Source organism: Diabrotica undecimpunctata, chromosome 2 (genome assembly GCF_040954645.1).
Source record: "Diabrotica undecimpunctata isolate CICGRU chromosome 2, icDiaUnde3, whole genome shotgun sequence".
Lineage (NCBI taxonomy): Eukaryota > Metazoa > Arthropoda > Insecta > Coleoptera > Chrysomelidae > Diabrotica > Diabrotica undecimpunctata.
In genome coordinates, this window is record NC_092804.1 from 18,447,445 (window position 1) to 18,473,163 (window position 25,719).

At 34.5% G+C, this 25,719-nt stretch overlaps 1 protein-coding gene across 1 annotated transcript in view; it reads left to right on the top strand.

The window, feature by feature from the left end:
* The window catches only part of LOC140434279 (matrix metalloproteinase-2-like), a 299,978-nt gene that overhangs the window by 154,875 nt on the left and 119,384 nt on the right, over window positions 1-25,719 (top strand). The window contains exon 2 of the mRNA XM_072522424.1: window positions 13,394-13,653. Within this exon, the coding sequence (XP_072378525.1) occupies window positions 13,394-13,653 (260 nt within the window). The remainder of the gene's footprint in view (window positions 1-13,393; window positions 13,654-25,719) is intronic.

A 25,719-nucleotide genomic window follows, 5' to 3' on the forward strand; every position in this document is an offset into this window, starting at 1 on the left:
AGGTGAAAATGCCAACATTCATGGAGAAATCCAGGTACAATTGGGAATTGGGGCAGAAAAGTTTGTCCATACTGTTATAGTTGCTGACATCGAAGAGGATGTTATATTAGGAATGGACGTAATGAATATGCATGGATTCCAATTGGATTTTAAGAATAAGGTAATCAAAGTTGGCAACGAGGAGGTATTTCTCCATCCACATAATGACAACACTGTGCAAGCAGCCATTACAGAAGATACAGTCGTGCCTGCGAGAAGCGAAACGATCATAGTAGCGCGACTACAGGGAATTGTAGACGAAGGGAGACCTGTTATGATGGAGCCTTGGAACCACGACGATGAGGTTGGCCGTGGAATCATAATTGGAAAGGAATTGGTGACTTCGGCTAAAGAAATTCCTGTGAGACTTATCAATGTCAACGACTACCCAGTGACCATAAAGAAAGAGACAAAAGTAGGAACTTGTGTACCTGTGACATCCATAATCCGTCAGGCGACAACATCTGATAATTCCAACGACAAATTCGACCAAATGGTTGCAGTTGCAGGACAGTCTCTAAATCAGATGGAGAAAAGGAAATTAAGGGAATTTCTTCGGCAGTATCGTGATATTTTCGTACCGAAAGGAGGAAAGACGGGAAGAACTACGGTTGTTAAGCATAAAATTGATACTGGTAATGCTAAGCCAATTCGTCAAACAGCTCGACGATTACCACAGGCGAAAAGAGAGGAAGCTGAAACGATTGTTCAGGAAATGAAGAAAGACGGGGTGATAGAACCTTCTACGAGCCCATGGGTCTCTCCGGTGGTCCTGGTTAAGAAGAAAGACGGAACGACGAGGTTCTGTGTGGATTACCGTTTGCTGAACAACGTTACCAAGAAAGATAGTTATCCTCTGCCTCGGATCGATGACACATTGGACACATTGGCTGGAAGTAAATTGTTTTCTACTTTGGATTTGAAGTCTGGATACTGGCAGGTAGAAATGGACCCAGTAGATAAAGAAAAGACAGCCTTCACCACAGGATCTGGATTGTGGCAATTCAACGTTATGCCATTTGGACTCTGTAATGCTCCTGCGACATTTGAGAGGCTTATGGAAAATGTGTTGAGAGGGTTATCTTGGAAAACATGCCTGGTTTATTTAGATGACATAATTGTCTTGGGGGAGACATTCGAAGATCATTTGAGGAATTTAGAAAACGTTTTTAATCGTCTTAAAGCTGCCCAATTGATGCTAAACCCCAAGAAGTGCCAGCTATTTCAAGGTAAAGTCAATTATCTGGGTCATATAGTCAGTAAAGAAGGAGTGGCCGTGGATAAGGGGAAAATCGATTCCATTAAGGAATGGCCAAAACCAACTGACAAACATCAAGTGAGAAGTTTTCTTGGACTATGTACTTACTACCGGAGGTTTATTAAGAAGTTTGCAGATATCGCTAAGCCATTAACGCGACTTACGGAGGAAGCAAGAGATTACCGCTGGGATACAGACTGCCAAAATGCCTTTGAGACCTTGAAAAAGCATTTAATAACAGCACCAATTTTAGGGTATCCACTGCCAGAAGGAGAGTTCATCTTAGATACAGATGCAAGTAATGTGGGAATTGGAGGAGTGCTGTCTCAGATTCAAGGAGGACAGGAACGAGTCCTCGGATATTTTAGTAAAGTTCTTTCAAAACCTGAGCGGAATTATTGCGTCACGAGAAGAGAACTTCTGGCAGTAGTGAAATCAGTAGAGCACTTCTATCAATACCTCTATGGAAGGAAGTTTTTAATCCGAACCGACCATGCCGCCCTTAAGTGGTTGATGCAGTTTAAGAATCCAGAGGGTCAGATAGCCAGGTGGATCGAACGACTCCAAGAATACGATTTTAAGATTGAGCACCGAGCCGGAGTTAGCCACAGAAACGCTGATTCTCTTTCCAGACGGCCATGCCCAGCAGAGTGTTCCCACTGCAACAAAACGGAATCCAAGGAAGCAGCAGTGCTAAGAACGACGATTGTCAACGACGACTGGACGCCTACTAAGATAAGGGAAGAACAAGAGAGAGATCCAGTTATACAGAAAATCCGAAAATGGAAAGAGGAAAACCGTCGACCACCTTGGCAGGAAATATCAAACCTATGCTCAGTAGTTAAGACGTATTGGGCCCAGTGGGACTCATTTATCATCGACGATGGCTTGCTCAAACGAGTCCTGGAAAATGATGACGGTTCAGAGAAAAGAAGACAGTTGGTGATCCCAAAGAGCAGAATAGCCGAAGTACTTCGTCAGTTACACGACAGTCCATCGGGAGGGCATTTTGGTGTAAGGAAAACCCTTCAGCGAATTCGGGAACGGTTTTATTGGATGAACAGTTCCGACGACGTAAAAGACTGGTGTAAGAAATGTACTATTTGTGCTACGAGTAACGGGCCTCACCGGAAAAGGAGAGCTCCTATGAGACAATATAATGTTGGAAGCCCGTTTGAAAGAATAGCTTTGGACATTGCAGGGCCATTTCCAGAAAGTGAAAATGGGGGCAAGTACATGTTGGTAGTAATGGATTACTTCACTAAGTGGGTCGAGATTTACGCACTTCCAGACCAGAAGGCCGCCACCGTTGCAGATAAGTTGATCCAAGAATATATCAGCCGATTTGGAGTGCCTTTGGAGATCCATAGTGACCAAGGCAGGAACTTTGAAAGTGATCTATTCCAAGGAATATGTGATAGACTAGGCATGAAGAAAACAAGAACTACCGCGTATCATCCGCAATCGGATGGTATGGTAGAACGAATGAATAGGACAGTTGGCAAGTATTTGACAAAGATGGTGTCCGATCATCAGCGAGACTGGGACCAATACCTTCCGTTCTTCACAATGGCCTACAGATCTGCTGTTAACGAATCAACGGGCCAGACACCAGCCAGAGTCCTATTCGGACGCGAAATGCGACTACCTTGTGATCTAGAATTTGGGTGTCGACCTGGAGAAGATGTAGCAGGTGAAGATTATGTGATCGAATTACGAAGAAGAATGGACGATGTACATGAGTTGGTCCGTTCCCACCTTCAGATCGCTAGCGACCGAATGAAGAAACGGTACGATACACAAGCCGAAAAGGGTTGCTTTAAGAAGAACGACAAAGTATGGCTGTATAATCCCAAGAAGCGAAAAGGTTGTTCTCCCAAATTGCAGCAGTTTTGGGAAGGTCCATACCTCATCATGGAGAAGATCAACGATGTCATCTACCGAATAAGCAAGATTCCGAGGGGAAAGCCGATGATAGTACACCATAACCGGCTGGCGTCTTTCGAAGGTGACCACGACGTAGATAAAGAAGTGGAAGTAAACCAAGTCCAAGACGTGTCTGACCTCACGTTTGAGGAATTCATGGGTGCCTATGGAGGTACCGGTAAAGCAAGACATGGTGTTACCACTGAAGAAAAGCAAGATCTACTCGCGCTCCCCGATGACTACTCGCTGGCCCTTACCATCCCGGCCAGTATCAAAGACGCACCAGGGTTGGCATCCGTCTTTCGAAGGAAGTTTGGTCGAGTTGCAGAACTTCAATGCCAGGTGCCAGCTCCCGGTAAAACCTTGAAACTCCAAGATGCATCACGTTACCTTTTCTACCTGGTAACAAAAGACACTGCCCGTGACCAACCTACCTACCGAGATGTGTGGGAAGCCTTACTTCAATTGAGAGAGCACGTACTAGAGTCCGACGTGCAAAAGTTAGCCATGCCAAAGTTGGAGTGCCGCCAATTAGATTGAAGGGTTATCCGAAATATGGTGGAGGAGATCTTTAAAGACACCGAAGTCCAGGTGTTAGTCTGTTGCAATCCGCATAGTTACTGGTGCGGAGAGAAAACCGTCCCTTGTCATTTTTATACAACTGGAAGTTGTAAAAGAGGGTCCAGTTGCCGATACCAGCATACAGTTCCGGTTCCAGTCCCGACAAGGTTCCAGGAGGAACCATCTTTTAAGAGGGGGGCAATGTTACGATAATTATCCTGGCCTAAAATAACCGTAAATATTATGACTAATGCTGTTCTGTTTTAGATTTTACGAGAGTATTCGATTAGCCGGCAGAAATTTACCTGAAGGGACCTTCCAGAAACGGTCGAGCCGATGTAAAAATACCCGTTTGCCTTACCGTTATAATTTCGCCGCTAATCGAGAAGGCTGTTCGATGATTCTAGCGTAAAGGCAATGGCATATATAACAGGACATTTTATTTGGAAGGGACAGTTAATTCTCAAGACGCGCTCGCGAATTTGTTACGTACGGATATATATAAATTATTATCAGATAAGTTAATATAAATAAAGAAATAAATTAAATCCGTAAGTGTTATAAATATTGAACCTTTTAATACATGCACAACAATATATAAGTGGAAATAATAAAGCTGACATACTAGGAAAAAGTGCAAGTGAGAATCTGTTAACAGACATCATAACTACCTGTGTTGATACTAATTTAAAGCAATGTTTTAGGAATAAAAACATGACAAAACGGCCAATAAATTGAAATATTTTAAACTGTAGATTAAGAAGAGACGAAGTGATCACATCCAGATAGCGACTTGGACATACAAAAATAACCCATGATTTTATATTAAAAAAGAAACCTCTCCCTATCTGTTGTGTGTGTGTGATAGTGAACTAACAGTGCCACGTATTATTACATCATAGATTGTCTTCTCTATGTACTTGAATGAAAACATCAATAGATACCGGAAACCGGAGTGAAAATTGTACAAATTTTGACATTTTAGTTATCAACGTTTTTGCTATTTCACCTAGAAAACTAAACTTTTCACACAATATTGATCGTCATCTGAGTTCTCGATTCCAGTTAAGAAAAAAAATTTAAGTCCTTGGAGAGGGGTGCTATAAATTATTTTAGTGTGTACCATTCTCACCCCACGAAGGTGGTAAGAATGGTACATCACCTTTTTTCCGTATGTAATAGATAGGAAACATTATAAATAGATCTTCTGTACTATTCTCACGTCATTATTCCACGTTGCAAAAGACAGAGAAATTTTTGAAAATGTGGTCGCCAACCCCCGTTAATGGGAACGGCATAGGAAGAAAGAAGAAGACTATTCTCACCTCTCAAGCTGTTACTGCTTATCAAAAAAAAAATTGGAAAATCCACCAGGAGGGTAAGGGAGGGGGTAAAACGGAAAAAGAAAAGGTAAATTAAATACGTAAATTTTTTTACAAAATCATTGTTTAATTGAGAAAATTGTTGCGAGGATAAAAACTTTAATTAAACGTACTAAAGAAATCATTTGAAACAGTTAACATATTGTATAAGAGTAGATACCTAGGTATAATTATTTAAAAACAAAAATTTTACTTCTTACAGTCAACGAGGAATTTATTGGGAGAGACCTCCTTCGGACCTTCAAAAATTCTCACAACTTGTTCAAGTTTATACCAAATTTCATCTGGTGGGTTGGGCCCCATGCAATGCTTCTCACTCTTCTTCATAGCTGTCACTAAAGCCTCTCCCGTCTTATTAAAATTGGATACCATTTTGCCTGGGTAGAGTTTGCCATCGTATTGCACGACGACAAAATCACCTTTTTTTTTGGCAGAGCAGGTTGATTGGTCGGAGTGCATTCATTGTTTGAAGGAGAATTTCTGAATTTTCTTCCTTCTTGAATGGGCCCATCAACTGCAGAAACAGTGCTTAAGGTTGTAGTCTGTTTTGTAACAACCGGTGTGGCTGCTCGCATTAGTGCAATATTAAGTGAAAATGCTTTCTCTTCCCTAGAATTTCTTCTTCACTCTTCTCGCTTATATCTTCAGGATACCAAGTGAAACTATCCTCACGTTCCGTATATGGAATATCATCCAAATCAATACTATCTTCTGAACTGGCTTCACCGTTGGGCTCTTTCCTTCGCGACTGTTTGGTTTTTCGTTTTCTTGATATATCCAGAATTTTCTTTTTGGTTGTAGATCTAGAAGTGCTGGCTGCAACGTAATCGTCGAATGTAATCCCTTTTCCTGCCTTAACTATTGAAATATTGTAAAAACCGTGAAATACGGGTGTACCATTCTCGCCACCTTCAGTGGTGACTTTAACAATATTTGTTAATTACATCCATAAAAACAGTTGTACGAAAATATGACTTTAAACACACTGTGTTAGATTATAAGTAAATAGAATATGATACCGATTGCTTTAGTTGAATTGAAATGAAAATCAGCTGTTCACTTCAATAAAACTTCTGTCGGAGTGAAATCTTCCACAATAATAAGATTAATCTAATTTCGTCCACTACTAGTGCGACATCTATGAGCTACCCGAAAAAATCCACTACAACAAAGATCGATAGTTGGCACTGGAATCAAGAAATGATATCACTGTAATATCAAAGAATATAGACGCTTATAAGCGTCTATATTCTTTGGTAATATTCTCACCACCCTGTACTATTCTCACCCCAGTTTACGGTACCTAACATCTTTAAGTAATTCATCTAAAATCATCGCATTATTTTACGTGCCATAGAACTGAGCAATAAAATTTGATATTAACTTGTTCCTCTTTCACATTTCATGTAAATACAGTTTAATGCTAATAATCATTTGAGGATGAAGCAAATTGTAAAAAAAATATCTTACTGGATCTGCAAGTTCAGCTCGTACCGTTAAATAAAACAAAACATTGCAAATGTTTTAAAATAAAAACTAATATGTAGAATAACTTCATCTGATTAAAAGAACTGCAAATTTTCTGTAACATTAATATCCAGTGTAAAAACATAGCTTCAGCGGCATCGTAAAGCCTATCTTTTACTGTAAAATTAGGTGCTCGTATCAAGATGTTTGTAAACCTCCGATACAAACAGGTCGATGATACTTCGATATTTATTTAAAAGGTTCCCATGAATTTCAATTGAAATCTTGACCTGCCACTCAAAAGCAATGGTCCGTCCATTTTGGGTTTCCGACTCTCCAAAAATAGACATGGCATCCAAAATACAGCCGGGCACCAACGATGAATTACATTATGTAGAAAAACTGATGACTAAGGACGAAAGAAAGAAATGAATCAGGACAAATGAGAAAAAAAAAAAAGAAATGTAATGTATGTGCATTTACCGACTTACAAGGTGGTTTAACATTTCTTCAATCACTAGGGATTGTTAAAAATACGATTTAAAAAAAGCTGAAGAAATTATTATTATAATTACTCTTTAAAAAGATTTTCTGATTTAAAATTGGTCAGGTTTTTTCAAGTATTTTGTCTAACAGAATAATCACATAATTTGTAAAACAAGTATTTTCACTAAAAATCCTATATTATAAGCAAAAAAATCAAAGTAGTTATAATTCGGACTAATTTATAACCTATGCAAATGAATTATTTATAAGGAATATCATTCACAATCACTTGAAACGATTTCACCCTCAACTTAATAACGTAATTCAAAATCCGCAAAATGAGCTTTGTTTCCATCATTGATTAAATTTAATTTTCTTAACACTATTTCAAAATTATAAATTTCATTTCGTTCGGTGAAAATGACGTAATTGTTAACCAACAACATAATTTTTGCAGATTTTAAATATGAGTACCACAGTCTACTATATTTATGCATGTTTCATTGATTACCCTAAAGCGTTCGATACAGTATAACATGACAAGCTGGTGGAGATATTAACAAATATTGGAATGAATAACTGTGATCTAAGAATTATTAGCAATCTTTACTGGAATCAAACATCGTCTATCCGTACAGAGGCAGGAGAATCCAATGATATCAAAATCAAACGTGAGGTCCGACAGGGATGTATACCATCACCTTTGCTGTTTAATATATCCTCTGAGGAAATCTTTCAAGAAGCAGTAGAGGAAGGAAGCCCTCCAGGAGTTAATTTATAGAATCACAGAAGTGAGTCAGATATATGGACTTTCACTGAACATTAAGAAAACAAAACGTATGATGATCTCTAAGAAGGAACAGCAAATTAAAAGAATCACTGTGAATGGTCAACCAATAGAAAGAGTAAAAACATACACCTAACTTGGTACAAACCTCAATAAAAATTGGGACCATTCCCTAGAATTAAAATGTAGGATAGAGAAAGCAAGATCTGCATTTCAAAAAATGGCTAAGCTATTCAAATGCCATGATTTATCAGTACCCATAAAAGTCAGGTAACTACAATGTTATATCTTTCCTATAATGTTGTACGAAGTTGAGTTGTGGACCCTCATAGACGCTACCGTACGTAAGAAAATTGAGGCTTTCGAAATGTGGCTTTATCGTCGAATCCTGAAGATATCCTATACCGACCAAGCTAGTAACCAAGACGTTTCATTAAAAATACAAAAAAGAAAAGAGTTGTTAACCACAATAAAAACAGCCAAAATCGAATACCTCGGTCACACCATGAGGAACAGCGAAAGATATGGGTTGCTGCAATTAATTCTACAAGGAAAAGTAGAAGGAAAACGAGGACCAGGAAGGCGAAGGATTTCCTGGCTGAAAAATCTACGTATGTGGTTCAACACAACAACCATAAATCTTTTCAGATCAGCAGTTAGCAAAATACAGATTTCCATGATGGTGGCCAACATCCAATATGGATAGGCATCACAAGAAGAAGAGCACAGTCTACTCTAATTATTATTTATTCGTTTGCTGAAAGTATTAATCATGTTAATTAACTCCTGTTTATAGTACTTATTTTTATAATTAAACTGTTTAATTCTTATCAGACAAGGTATATCACCGAAACTTTCACATTACCCCTTGAAAATGTTTTCAAATGACTAGAATAGGAAAGGAGAGGCCTTTCTATCTATGGAAGCTTGCTCAACCTCTTAAGGTTTTCAGATGACATTGGTTTCATAAGCAAAACCATCGAAGAGCTGGAATACATTATACAATTTCAAAGGGAATACAAAGGGAATTAACTATACCCGCAATAGTAACCAATAGTTTGAATAATATTATCATTGACAATACAACAGTTAAATATGTCTACTTTTGACACATTATCTCTACTTTTGACACATCATTAAACGAGGTAAAGAAAACCGAAGTGTTGATAGCGAGAAAACGAAGCACTAAACCTACCAGCAGGATCAATCGCCGTGAAACTTTTTGCAATCGATTCGGGGAAGTGTCAGTAAAATTTGTGAGCAAATTCATGGTGGTAAAATGGAAATTGCATTTTGTGCATAAGAAAATGCATTTCCAAAACGCATAGAAAATGAAAAATTTGCTACTAATTAAGAAAATATCGACAGGAATGAGTTTAATTTTGTTAGTTGGGGGTTTTTGAAGTTGCTGAGTACGAATATGATAACGACGATGTTCCTGGAGCTACCTAGAACTAGTAATGGACCTCTTCTCCTGGAAGTTTATGTTATTTCCATTCTATTTAAGTCGAAAGTTAGTAAACACGAATATTATGGCGGCAATGATCCTCGAGCTACCTGGAGCCCAGTGTGGACCTCGTCTCCTGAAGTTTTATGTTATTTTATTGGATTAGGTTATTGCATTTGGGGCAGACCAATACGCCACATTATTAAGCTTTAAGTTTAATCACATTCTGTCATTTCCAAGTTACATTTGTAAGAAATATAGTAATTAAAAACAAAATTCCACAAAAAAACAACTTACATTAAAAAAATTAAAAAATAAGTCCTCACTCTCTACCATTTGATAGTTACTTCCTGAGTTAGTCCGTATTACACATTTTTTTTTATTACTTTCAAGTTCTCTGGCCATATATACTACTTCTTTGGGGTTTTTATATTTGAATACCAAGACAGAACTCATAACATTTATTTTATATGAACATTCATTAATTAACGAAGACCTCCCCGTGCATTCTCCTTCATACATGTAAGGCCCTTTTATACATTTTCATTTCTGTTTAAACAATTTTCAATAATTTTGTTTGCTAAAAGTTTTGTAAAAACTTTGACTTTTCTCATAAAAGTTTAATTAATTTCAGCCCTCGAGTTAGAATCTATGGAGAAGCTATGAGCATATTAACGGGTGTATTAAAAACGGCGTAGGTAGGCGTGGCTAATGATGATACCAATATGGCGGTGGGATCATGGCCAGACTAACTTTTACTAACTTGATTAATCTATAATAGTTATTTTTATCTTTATATATATAATCAAATAATATTTTAATGCTTTAACTAGATCTACCTGATCTATTTAGTGTCCAAAATATTTGCTATTTGCTTCATTCTATATTTATCCTCATATTTTCCACAAGGTTTTTTGAATATTCCAATTTTTGGTAGTTTCAAATGGGAAATAAGTTTAGTAAAAGCCTTGGTCATGTCATTAAACTTTAACCAAATAAACGCGACAACTGAACGTAACCTAACTTTAAGCGCATGCATATATTACTGCATTATATTATAAACTCATCTTATGGTCCATTTAATTTTAAATTTGTGCATTCAAAACATGTAAAAATATTCCAACAGATAAAAGATATACCCTACCTCTTTCTTGACACTGTCAATCCTATTAACATAAATTCGTTGTTAGTGGAGATGATCTCGAGCCAGTAATTTTACATAATTTTCATTCAAGAGATCGTTGGTGTGTGGGCAAGTCTCATTTGTATAAATAGTAGACACTACCATGACGGAATATGAATTTCATAGGATGTGTTACAGAATACACAACAATACGAAATAAATAATCACCGAGAACTGTGAAAACAATTAGAATTTTTGTTAGCCTGGGGAAAAAAAAACTCGAAAACATTTTTTATATTATAGAAATTGTGGATTTTTTAAAATATAGATGTGCGTGTAACCATTTATAATTTTCTAAGCAAAATTAATGATCATTAAGAATTGGAAAAAAAGTGCTACGACTCGTTTTGTCGGCGTATGAGCGTATAAATCAAGATTCCAATGAAATACTGCTCCTTTACAGGCTTAAAATACTGCATTTGTTTAAATCTTTGGTTCAATTTACCAAACTTCTAGTTTATAGTTAAATTTAATTTTTTTATTAAAAACTGAGTAATGAGTAATCGTATATAGAAAAATAAATACACAATATTTGATCTGAGCATCATTAGAGTTTTTAAAACTACTATAAAGGGTAAATATTCAAAATGGTCAAGCCAGATTAAAAAAGATTTTCAACAAGCGGAATTTCCACGTGGTGACCAACAAGATCATCAAGGTATCAGATACAAGGTGAAATCTACTCTCACAATCCCAGCTGCTCGTCCCACTAGCAAGTGGTCATTAAAAATGAGAAGAGGAACATTCCATTGAAATAAAAACCTACTGGCAGAGGAGGAACACCATCAAATCAGGTAAAACATATCCAGGAGTAGATATCACATCAGATCATAACCCACTAATCGCTAATGTCATGCTTAAGCTTAAACGTATTAGAAAACTCTAAAGAACTCCAGAATTAGATGTTAGAAAACTGAAAGAGGCTAATATAAAAAAATAAACTCAAACAGAAAATATCCGAAAACTTTGATAAATAAGACACTTACACCTGCGAGATAAACCAACAATGGGAAATATTAAAAAACTGCCTTCTTGTTCCATGTAAAGAGATATTAAAATAACCAATAAGAAAGAGAGACAACTGGATGACCGACGAAATACTCGGCAGGATGGACCAAAGAAGACAAGTCAACAACAAAGACTGTCACAATTACAATATCATTAACAATGAAATCAGAAAAATGATGAGAGACAAAACAAACTTACTATGAGGAAAAATGTAAAGAGATAGAGATCTTTAGAACAAATACGACCTATTGAAAACTACATAAAAAGGTTAAAGAAATGGCAGGACTGCAAAAAAGAAACCACAACACAACTCTTTTGGATAAAAATGGAAATACTATGATAACGACTGACGAAAAGCTAAAACGATGGAACTGCAGCAAAAAATATCTTCTCTTCATCCAGTGCCATCTCCGCGATAGGGGTCGGCAATTATCATTGCTATTCTGACTTAGACGTGGCTGCTCTGACAAGTTCATTTGACGTACATGCATACTATTCTCTCAGGTTTCGCAGCTATGATACTTTACGTCTCCCTATGCTCCACTTTCCTTGGATCTTTCTCTGTATAATCAGTTGGAGCAAGGTGTATTTCTCTCCACGTGTAATATGTCCGAGATATTCTAATTTTCTTGTTTTAATTATATTTAAAATGTCTATTTCTTTATTCATCCATCTCTTTTTTTATGACGTGTTCTGTCCACGATATTTTCAGAACTCAAATGATTCCAGTTTTTTCATTGATGTCCCATTCAAGATCCAAGCATCTCGCCAAAAAGTATATAAAATAACTTCTGCGAAAAAAGTATAACCAACAAGTTGGTACTTTTTCGTACAATTTTTAAAATATTGACTTTTTGAAAACGATTTCCTGGAATGAAATCGAAACGTTGAACAATAATTAAAAATATAATTTGCATTGCAATCAATTGTGGCTTAATCCCATATAAACACGATATTTAACCTTTTTACTGTTCAAAAGTTATGGCCAAAATACATATCAGCCATAATTTACAACTCGACCTTTATATATGTATGGAAGCAGATAGTTTTTAATGGGCAGTTGACTTTTCCGACACGGGTTTTCTTCAAGGTAGCAGTATGTACAGTTCCTCGTGACACCCCGTATAAGTGGTGTGCTCCGTGACAGAAAAATTGTAATCAAACACCAAAATACCAAATTATGTAAAAACGCAGTACGACCAGCTGTATGTATGACATTTTATACGGGATGTGAATATTTAGAAAGAAAAAAGAGAACTCATAGCTTATTGATGAGAAATTAAAACGCGTAGTAGAATCTTTCAGTGGTAGAAAAGATTATAATTAAAATTAAAGAGATTCGGTAGGATAAGTATGAACGTGTCTGAAGCACTTGTTAATAAAATGCGAAAGAATATTTGTAACAGAATAAACAACAATAATGCGACGAAAAGTTTTTGATATAGGTACACAAAATATTCTTTATATTCTATCGACTTTGAATGAATATCTATAAACAAATAAAATAAACAAAAATTGATTAAAATTGATTATTGATCTGATTAATCCAATTGTAATTATATAAAAATATATTTTCATGTTTACATGTAAGTGTTCTTACAATAGTAATAATATCTTCTAATTATTAAATTCAGCAATGTCCATTGATAAATTTATTTTAAAATCTGTTTATAAAGAAAATTTTTGATAACAATATCTCGTAAATTTGTTAGTAGTGGTAGTTATATATCAAAACTTATAATTGCAAATTACATTACATTTCTCAATGTTTAACTGCTACCGCCCTCTTTTGCTCATTTTGAATAACTACAGCGCTAAAATAATAATAATTTCCTCTTTTTATTTACAGGAAGTCTACTTAATGAACTTCGGTTACATGGAAAAGTCCAAAGATGGCGCTTTCGCTCTTCGAACGGAGGAATCTGTAAAGAATTCTCTTCGAGACATGCAAGAATTCGCCGGCCTGCCTGTAACCGGTCGTTTAGACGAGAGAACTTTGAAGTTAATGAATACGCCGCGGTGTGGCATGCCCGACAAAAATTTTCGAACGAGGAGGAAAAGATTTACCATACATGGATCAAAGTGGCGATATTTAAATCTTACGTGGAGGTAAGTTATTTTCGGTCGAATGTTTATTCCATTAATATTTTTCTTTACTATTTATTAGGCGAGTTAATTACTATTAAAAGGATATATTTATTACGCTCGGCCGCAAAGTGACACGGAATCGCTGTTTCATAAAAAAAAATTAGAACAAATGTTTTTAACCTAAGCAGTTTTTATAACTATCCCAAAGTTTTCTTGTAAGATTAACCCAGAAGATAAATGAACCTACAGGAGCACTAGAAGAAAATTTATTTTCTTTTGTAAACAGGTACTGTCTCCATCTGTGAAGGTTTTCAACAATTTAGAAATACGTGCTGCTCCTAGAAGTGTATATGAATCGAGTACTGTTTAATCAAGGATATTTTTCAGCCAGAATCACTTAATCTGTGGCCTTTTATTTTTCCTTCTATTACTCTTACGATCTTGTATCTCTAGTATTGAAAGACATGTTTTAGATCTATCCTACGTCATTCTTATATTAATTATTGTTAGCAGTACACTATTTTTTCATTTTATTTTCAAAACTTAGGTCTTTGTGATGTCATCCGACGAGGATAATCTATGCGTATGTCGTATATCCACATTTCAAAGGCTGTAAAGCGGTAATTTCATAATCAGAGCCTTTATTTTATAGAACAAAACAGAGTACACGTTTCATTTGACAACTTTGAGCCTGATTGTTATTATGAAGCTACAATCGGTTAGCAAAGTCTTGAGGAAAATTTGTCTTGTCAGTAATTTTCAGTTCGAGATCGTCACATTCTCTGGTTACTTCGTTTGGTATGAGTTGCAGATGTGTTGCCAGCATATCTAATATTGGATATGGGTTTATAATTTATTTTTATGTCTTCTTTTCCTTGTTTTAGTACTCGTTAAAATATACATTTTGAGTAAAAATTGAAAAGAATTAAGCAAATGTATATATTCTTCCTAAGGTTTCTGCAATTTTGTAAGCGCTTTTATGGTTTTTAGACCGAAAATTTATAATACTCTTAAAATGTAATACATAGAGCAGCAAAAAAGGATAGAAAACAAAACAACTACTGATAAAAGATATTATTAAAAAAAGAAAGAACTACATGCAGGTGCACAAAAAGGGTCTTTAAAATATTTCCATTTTTTCTTAAATAACTTTTTTATTTATGGTCCAATTTTGACAACTTTTTTGACAAGTTCAAGGAAAATCTTAACAGACTAATTCACATCATTTAGACTTCCTAATAAGGCAGGATTTTTTTTTGTGATTATGTCAAAGCTTTTATTGTGTAAATCACGACATTTTGATAAAAAAACTAAATTTCTACGGAATTCGAGGTGTTTCTTTGAATTGATTCTAATCTTTCTTGGGGAATAGGAAACAACTAGTTAGAGCAAATCATACTGACTCTAGTCACAGAAGCATTGTATGTGGAGTACCTACCACAAGGTTCACTAACTTAAACATCGATGGAAAAATTTTTCTTTTTGCTGATGATAACAGTATCACCTGGAGGAACTCTAATATTGCAACTCTTCATGCAAATATAACTTTTGATCTACTTGAAATAAAAACCTGGTCCGACTCTAATTTAGTCTCTTTTAACGTGGATAAGACAGTAGCATTATCCTATAAAGGAGCTCTTCAACCCTTGCTTCTTAACAGCTAGATCAGTATCGTTGATTGTGTAAAATTTCTTGGTTTTTTTTTATAGACACCAACCTCAAATTGTCCCTTCATATCGATTTGTTAAGTAAGAAACTAGCCTCAGCCTGCTATGCAATAATATCTCTTTTGAAGGAAATCAATTTAGCATGTTCCAAAATAACATATTTTTCTTTGTTCGAGTCTTGTCTTCGATATGGTCTTAATTTTTGGGGTTCTAGTACAGCTGCCAATCTGATGTTGTTTTTAAATTACAATAAAGAGCAATACGGTATGTTTTTGGGCTCAATAGAATAACACATTGCAGAAGCTACTTTAAAAATCACGGGATTTTAACCCTTCCCTCCTTATATATTTTAGAAACTGTTCGTTAAATTCGTAAACACCTAGATGTTTTTCCAGCAAGACCTAATCATGACTACTCCACCAGAAATTCAACATTTGATATGTATTTACCGATCCCGTCCACTGAGTCCCGAATGAAATCTATATTAGGTATATTCGGCAAAAAAATTATATAACCATTTCCCTTCGCAACTTTAATCTACAACTTCTTTAATGACAAAAGCCTATTTATCTGAACGACCATATTATTCAGTGGAAAAGTTTCTTAACGAATAACTAAGAAATTACAGTACGTTTAGGTACAAGTAACTAAAGTATTTATATATATATATATATATATATATATATATATATATATATATATATATATATATATATATATATATATATATATTTGGGTATCACATGCAGCAACTTAAACTTAATACAGTATTACCCAAAATAAACAATACTGAAACTGAAACATAGATGTCTCTTTGTGCGCGCTGTCATATTCAAATTAACTAGTATAGACCTGTCAAGTAATCCTTAAACAATTAATTATTAAGGCCTAATTGTTAAAAAATGGTGTTAAGTACAGAGGAGAAAGTGTTTCTTGTGGAGCATTATTTTCGCTCATACGGAATCGGCCGACGTAATAGTGCAAGTCTGCAATACGTGTGTGATCAATTCACACAACGTTTTAATAAACTTTCTCCAAGTAATGCTGTAATTTTGAAGATTGTTGAAAAGTTTAGAAATACACGGGTAATGTATTGTGCCAACGAAAAGGAAACTCAGGGCGTCCCAGGACAGTTAACAACAACGATAACCATGAACCTGTTTTTGAGCAAATCTTGAAAAATCAGAAAGCCGGCCAAACAAGAACAGCGTTGCATCTTGGCTTAAAACGAACTTCCTTGCAAAGAATCCTGAAGGAGCTGGATTCATTTTCTTATGTGATTCAGGTACATTAACAATTACATCCCAGGGATTATCACAGTAGAGTGGAATATTGTGCCAGAATTCTTGCATTACAGTATGAAAATCCTGAATTTTTGAAAAATCTATGCTTTTCAGACGAAGCACATTTTCATTTGTAAATCGTCACACAAATAGATTTCTGGGCTTTGCAAGACCAGATGAAGTTCAAGAAGTTTCTTTACATATCGCAAAAATGAGTGTCTGGTGTGCAGTTTCGGGAGACGGAATCATTGGTTCATACTTTATCAAAGAAAATGGTAGGCAAGTCACACTTAATCAACAGAGGTACATACAAATTTTAACACGATTTTTCCCTGATCTACGTTAATTTTGTCGGGCACGTAATTTGGCATTTCGAGACCAACTTTTCCAGCAGGATGGGGCAACTTGCCATACTGCTGTCGCAGTTCGTCAATTTCTTCAGGGTCATTTTCCAAACAAATTAATTTAACGATTTACTGCCTTCCCCTATCCTGCACACTCTCCATACTTAACATCTCCAAACGCATACATTTGGGGCATGGCTAAAACTGCCGTTTTTAAACGGGCACGACAAACTATCAATGAGTTAAAGGATGCCGTTAGAGCCTTCTTCTCGGACTTGAGACAACCTTTATTCCATAACATTACGAGAAATCTGGAATATCGGTATGAAGTCTGTCTTGAGAGAGGACGAGCTCATTTAGAACATATAAAGTGTCAATAATATGTATTTTTTAAAGCAATAAAATAATTACAAGTTCAGTACTGTTTATTTTGGGATATACTGTAGTTCGTAAGGTTTTATTATGCAATTTGCAATTTATTATATTTTGTAATGGATTGCATATTTTATTATCTTTTATTATGCGATATTGACGATTTATGTAATTTTAATAAATCTTAATTTCTTATTGTTATTTTTCTGACCTTTTGTAAGCTTTGTCCATAAATTTGTACAATTTTCAGTGACAATAAAGCATATTTCTATTCTATTCTATTCTATAATGTACCAAGACAGACACTAACACCTTAGCCTATTAAGCCTATGACAGAGATGAATTTGCCGTGATAGTTGTATATCGCAAAAAAATAACATCTAGTCTTGTGTCATCGACCAAACAATAACTTTCTTCTTCTTCTTCCTCTTTATAAGCCATTCTTATTGGTAGATTCATACCTCTATGGAAGTTTGTCTCTCCATCTTTTACGGAGACGTCCAATACTTCTTCTGTCGATTGGTGAATATTCCATTCTTTTGTTCAGTTTAATGTCCATTCGTTTATACGCTGTACGTTACATTTTCTTCTAATGTCTTCATTCCCCTTTTGACCTCTCAGCGTATTTCCTGTAATTCTTCTCGGTACTCGTATATCTGCTGTTTCCAGTAGTCTTTGTGTTGTGGCTTTGTGTTAATGTCGGTTTCGTGATATAATGATATTAAGGCATTCTGCAGTCTATTTGCCTTTTTACTTGATCTCCCACTTCTTTGTCCAGATCCTGATAACTGGACAGTGTAATTTCAAGCTATTTTATTTCCATTACATACTTGTTTAATACCGATTCCATCGATTTCTATTTTACATATGATTGGCTCTTTACCGATTACTATTGTTTTAGTTTTCTAAGTTAAGATTATCTCAAAAAAGAGCTTGGTACTAGTAAATATCCCTAAAAACCAAGCATGTGTTCCATTTTTTTTTGCCCTTTTTTATTGTCGAACTGTAAAAATTATAAAATAATTTTAAATATCACTTTTAATTATTTGAAAGCACTGCCGACTAAAAAACAAATCTATAAAACGTTTTATACGTTATTATTTTGACTTTTTTGTTTGCCCTTTACCCATGTAATTGTCCACCAAAAGCATAAATATATGCAACTCGATAATGGAATTATTCGGATGTAACTATCTCTGTAATAGGTAGACATGAAAGGTTGGCGCTAATAACGCTAAATTCATACAACATATTTCCCTTATAATTCAGTTACATACACTGCTTGATTAAGCAATTAATTGACTGCAAACTATCGTTCCATAGCTATTACATATTATTTTTCCCAGATCTTTGCATATGATTATAAGATTATCTTAATAAAAGTCAAATAATTTACGAAAATTAGCAGTAGTTTACAGTTAGTAAATCAACATCTACAGAAATTCATCGTTTTTTAGAACATTTTTATCGCAAAACTCTTACAAAAAGAATAAATGAGTATGTAATACGTGCAATAGTTCTTGGTTTATGTCATTTTTAACTGATCGAAGGCAATACAATAGAACTTCAATTACCTGTCAACTGTCAATTTCGTTGACCGCCAAAACAAAAAAATTTATCCAATTGGGTACCACACTAAAAAAAAATGTATCCAATTGGGTATATCCAATTGGGGTAACAGTTGTTATTGGTGACGTGTTAAGGAACAAATTTTTTACTGTGACGAGACTGCACTCAACTGTACAGCTTAGCCACAAAATATATTAACATCACGTCTTCTTATTTTGCTTGTGTCTTGTGCTCAGCTGCACTTTAGCGGTTATTTATCTTCAAATCATTTTTAGAGTGCAGTGTTCGGCTCTTCGAAATATGGTGGCTACATCTTAAATATTCTACCAGTTATTTATATTTCTCATCCAGTTTTTGTTCCTGTGTAAGGAAAAGGGCGGTGGTAGATAAGGTTCTATCCAATATTAAGTAAATCGGAGAGACTAAAGGAACACACCTTTACAGAGACCCAGTTTATTCTGATTTTTAATTCTGTTCTTTTCAAATATCAAAATGTGTTCTTGCAATCACAAATAGGCTGCTTATTGAGAACCCGTGCCCCAAGAATTATACCTATGAAATATACAGGAACAAAGAGAAAGTTATGTTTACCAGTCAATATTTGAAGCAACAATATACGAAACCTGATATAAATGATGAAATTTAGATATATAACAACACCTTATGAGAAAAAAAAAATTAAGAACCAAGAAAAGATGACGATAATCGAATTATCGTGACATACATCATCATTCATCGTCTACCTTTAGGTATCGAGTGTTAGTGTAGCTAGCTTTTGATAAATTTTCTTTCTCCATTTTTTGTTTTGCCATTTGTTTGCCTTCTGAATAGAATGTACATTTCTATTTTTCCCTATGGGTTTCGCCTCTTACACTCTTTTTGTAGCATTTTTTACCGGCTACATTTAATTTTTTTATTTAAATTTTTTTAGAAGCTTTTGAGTTTGAGTATATTGGTACAAAATAGATCAAAATTGGACGAAGGCGAAAAGCTTGGCTTCGTTCGGAAAAATATTCCCATGAGTTTTTTTTTGCGTAATCACTTTCATGAGATACCCCAAAATAAGGTTCAGGAGGTCGCCCAGGCCAAAGTTTTTTAAATTTTTGCAACAAATTATTGTAACAATCAATTTTTTCGGCCCGGACAAATTGTTTATGAATTTTTTGGATCATCTTGAACAAAATCAGTCTCTTGTAGTTTTTCTGTAAACTTGATCGTTTTCGAGTTATAAATAATTTAAAACTGAGAAAAATGCAAAATTAAGTTTTTCAAGTCCAACAATACATGATAAAGGCTAAAAAATCATTTTTGAATTCACCAAGGACCTAAATTCAAGATTAAACCTTGTTCTATCATTTCTCGATAAGTATTTTGGGCCTATTTCATTTAAAAATGTTGGTTTTTAATCGGTAATGAAGCACCTAGTGCAGGACGGCACAAATTTTTGCTGGTTTAAATTCTCTTTGTACAAATGAGCGGCCGCCCTGCCATACGCGCTTTATTATCAATTAAAAAACAATGGTTTAATAGTTATTTTTGCACCAAGGGTGTCCAGAGGGTCTCTGGCCCTAGGGATGGGTATTGCTCGATGGGCATAATCATCCGGTAACACCAGTGGTACATCACAATCCATAATCAAGGTACCATCGGTCCAATAAACATAGTTCCATAAATAACTAAGGTTCTTAGTGAAGGCCTAAAATAAGTATTTATTTAAAAAATAAAAGAAAAAGGGAAATTTTTGGCTTACCTTTTGGAGATCAACGCAAAATATACGTCCTTATTGCTGGACGACAAAAAAAGAAGGAATGAAATGGCGTTCAGTGGGAGGTCACCAGCGCTCGGATTTTGTGAGGCCAAATTCGGAACTACTGTGAACTGCAGTTGGATTCTTGAGAGGTAATTTAGATGTTTCCGTACTTACGCGGATAGATGGCGGGATTAATATTAATTTAAATATTTATTAGGAATTATTTTCAAATGAATTTTTGAAACTTTGAAAAATAATTTAAAACTTATGAAACGGTTACAATTGAAAGTGTCTTATATGCTTCTTCTATTATTTATCACTGTTGCCAGGTATTTTTAAGTGCTTTCTGTATTAATCTTTGATAAGGGGGCTTCCCTTTTTCCCCATTTTTCTTTTTTCGTTATTTTTATAATCTTTGTTTTCTTTATTTATATTTAGATTGTATTTCTTTGCTTCACAGTTCCATTTTTTTAAGTTGAACTTTAGTTTTCTTCAGTTTCTACTATAAACATTAGGTATTCGTAAATAAGTACATCTCTCTTTTTATCGTTTGCATTCTATTCCACCAAATCACATATTCTGATTTTCCTTTCTATTATGGTTTCGTATTCTTTGGATGCCACACATAGTAGGAGTTTCTGCCTCTATAAGTTCCGCAGTCTCTTTTGATCCCTTCTCTTGTATATTGGTACAATTATTGTGTTTGGTCATTGTCTCAGAGTTTGTATATTAATTTGTTTATTTAGTAGTTTTTTCTTAACTTTTTCTCCTATATATTTTAGAAATTAATTATTCCATTGCTCCCTGGGCTATTTCTAATCTTTATCTTCCTTAATGCCTCTTCTAGCTCTTCCTCCTTTATAGCTTCTGTGTCATTAATATTTTACTTAATATAATAGCAAGAATTAATTAAGACCAGGAAGAATCAAGATGATTTCTTAACAAATTTTATAATGTAGTGAAAATATGTTACATTTTGCCATTTATCTCTGTCTACACAGCTGCTATCATACAAGCCTCTTACTTTGATCTCGTTATCTGTACCTTCTGATGTTGTCTACATTAGTATTTGTAACCGGTTCATTATCTGAATTAAAAACATTAATAAAAACAATATCGTAATTAACAAACTGAATATAGTTCAGATAACAACACTATACGGTCGTAAGTACACATTCAAAAAGTTCATCGACCTTAACCGAATATCAATCTGTGCCTAGAAAATCAGAAAACGTCATCACACACATATAAAACTCATATATGACAAATAGGATTTCAAGCAGACAGTATGCTAACAGAAAACTAAAAACCGTTTCAACATTCCGAATAATTGAACTAAATCTACTAGATTCGGAAAAATTCAATAAAAGAGCTGAAATAAACGAATTAAAATCGGGTAATTATATTTTACACTTGTTCTGTGGAAGCGTCAGTCAGCCATATGGTTCATAAATCTACACTGCTCCCCCAAATAATTTAAGTTAGAATAAATTATAAGCTCTTTGATTAAGTTTAAATTCATAATCTTAATTAAGAATTAAAACTTAAAGAACTTATAATTTCTTATAATAATTATTATGTGACGATGTCATTGTATTATATATAAAAGTGATTGCAGAATTAAAAAACCATCTTGTGCTTTGGCAGAGCATGTAATCGATAAAGACCATATTATGGATTTTGATAACATTAAAATTGTATGTAGTGAAAGTAATAAATTTAAAAGGACTTTTTTGGAAATGGATATTAGCAAAAGTGATAATAATTTAAACAAAAGATCAGAAATTCAAAATCTAAGTAAAATTTATAATTATATTCTTTCTTTATGATTTATATATAAAACTTGTAAAATGTCATATTTAATTCTCCATATATCTGTTACATTTTTTCAGACATCTGTCAACGGTGAATAAATCTTCTTCTTTTTGTTATTAAACAAAAAAGAATGTTTAAACGAAATTTTACTTTTGGCAATATAATTGTCAAAAATAAAAATTTTATGTTGGCATTTATGACATTGAGGCTTATTTGTAATTGGTTGCTATTTTAACTTATTTATAAATTCAATTATTTTTGTATTAAAAAAATGTTTTCAAAATTATAAAAATTTTCGGAGAAACATTTATTAGATTAAAACATTTTTATATTAAATATTTTGAAGATGTATTAGCAGTAATTTTTACTTACTAAACTAATTTTTATTTGGTAAGTTAACAAAAATTGTTTTTTCTTTTTAGTAAAACCTTGTAAGATATTTTGTCTTTTTTAGCTCTTGATAATAATTGTAAACACAATTGAAAGCTCCAGATTAAAAAAATAGTTAACCAATAGCCCTTTTATTGACTCCAACCCATCCAAAACAGTTTTTTCCTGAAACCTTTCTCTGTCGGCTGCTGCGCGAAATAATTCTTCTACTGTGGAACCATACCATTGTCTAATATTACGCAGACATGAAAGTTTCTTTCGACCAATCTATCTCTTTCCTTTCACTTTTCCTTGTATTATAAGGCGAAATAGATGGTATTTAGGTCCTTTAATTATATGGCCGAAGTATTCTGTTTTTCTCCTCTTTATGGTGTTTATGAGCAGGCGTTCTGAATTGATCATTTGAAGAATATCTTCATTGGAAGTGTGCGACACCCACGATATCTTTAGGATTCGTCTATAGCACCACAATTCGAATGCTTCTAACTTGTTTAGCATTGTGGTTTTTAACGTCCATGTCTCACAACTATACAATAGGATGGACCACACATAACATTTCTGGACCTTCTTACGAATATTCATCGACAGGTTTCTGTTGCATAAAACTGGTTTCCAGGTCATAAAAGCCTTACGTGATATTTCGATCCTGGTTATTATCTCATCAGAGTCACAATTTACATTTCACCAGCTGCCAAGGTATTTGAAATGATTTACCCTTTCGATCTCCTCTCCATTAAGAGAAATCAGACCTTGATCTATATTGATCTTTCCAACTGCCATCCACTTTGTCTTTAAAATGTTGATTTTAAGGAGCTTGCTTCACTGACTAGATTTAGTAATGTTTGGAGATCTTGTAAATTTTCTGCAAGAATGGCTGTATCGTCAGCGTATCTAATATTGTTGATTACTTCTCCACCTAGTCTTACTCCCTCTTGTCTGTCATCCAAAGCCTCCCTAAAGATTTCTTCAGAGTACAGATTAAAAAGAGTGGGTGACAAAACACAACCCTGTCGTACTCCACGTTTGATGGATATTTTTTCAGTCGGAAGTCCTGCTGCCCGTAGGCAATCGAAAAGTGTATCGTGTTGTACTCTGTCGAACGCCTTCTCGAAGTCGATGAAACAAACATAAACATTCTTTCGGAATTCACAACTTTTTTGTAATAGAACGCGCATACAGAATAGTGCCTCTCTAGTTCCTAGACCGTTTCTAAATCCAAATTGCTTATTACCCATCCTACTTTCGCATAGAAGTAATACTCGGTTTTGTATAATTCGTAAGAGTATCTTCAGTGTGTGACTCATCAAACTGATTAGTCTAAAATCGCTGCATTTGGTGGGCCTGCTTTTCTTTGGTAATGTTGTAAACAGTGACTCTAACCAATCATCTGGTTTTTTTCCTTCGTTGTAAATTTTGTTGAAGAAAGTGGTTAAGCAGGCAATGCTTTCCTCATCCAAAAGTTTAAGTAGCTCAGCAGGAATTTGATCTGGTCCAGGTGCTTTATTGTTTTTGGCTTGCTGAATTGCCTTTTTGACTTCCGAATTCAGTATACTGGGACCTATGTCTAACTGGTTGTCACAGGCAGTATTTGGAGCATTTTCTCTAGAAGCATCGTCAAAAAGGTCAGTGATGTATCTCTCCCATTCTTTTATTTTTCATTTCTTTACTAAAATTGTATTATTTATGAGTTGTTGATGCACGTGTCTAGTTAACATCTACCTATAGGTTACTGACGTGATATGTAGGTTGCATACTACTAGGTAAGAGTAAGGAATGTCTAAAAATACGGATGCGTTCAAATAACATGGGCTTTGTGGACAAACAGATGCCAGCAGATTTTTTGGAATCCGCTGGGACGTATATGTCCCCATAGTAATGAAAGGCTTAATTATTTTTGAACGTCTCCAATTTTTTCCTATTTTTTTCTTTTTAAAAAATTTAATGCAGTTATTTTACAGAGTATAAAGTAATAAACAAAGGCAAATTTTTTAAAGGAAGACGGCGTTATGTATTTGGGAATCACGAAACTGCATTATATATATTTCCGCTCCTGCTTCTGTCCTAGAACATATTTTATGCGACCTACGTACCCATATATTCAATATACTAGTAAATTGGGTTATTGATCATCAAAAGCATCGCAAAGTGGCTTGTTAAAGAGAAGGTCCTGTCACGTAGTGCTAAAGGAGCTGTTTCTAAAATGTTCTACATATTTCTCTCAGACCGAGACCGATATAATAATCTAATAAGGTAGAACATGCAAAAGCCTACAGTCCTCGGTGCTGAAAATGCGTCGACCGTGTTATATGTGTCGAAAAGCCGAAGTTAAGTGGCTGTGGGCTTAATTTTAAGTGCCGACTACTTATCTGGATCCTTTCTCTATAAAACAAATAGGTGTACATGCCCCGAACTTTTACACTTACTACCAATCAAAACTCATCAACTAAAAATAGTAGTTGTTAGTTTATGTTCTAATGTTTTTAATCTAACAATGGTAATTGCTTAACAATTTCTAAAAATTCTTTTTTTTTTGTATAGACACGATATTTTGAGAAATCAAATAAGACTTTTCTAATAAAGCTTTTCCAATCATAATTGTAATCATTGGTATCATTATTAATGTATTGTATATAGCGCTCGTTGTTACACTTGACTATAATACCCCAGAGGAAAATTATAAAAAATATTTCCTCATATTAATTATTAGAGAAAACAATTTATACATAAATAACTTGTACAGAGCGTTTCAAAAAAAGGTAAAACCGTCTCAAGGAAAGGTAAAACGTTATTCAATCAACGGTAAAACGCTAAAAAATAATTGGGGTTTGCTTAGTAAAAATTTGTTGTAACGCCATCCGTTTTAAACTAACCGTAAGTAACGAAATTACTGGCTACAT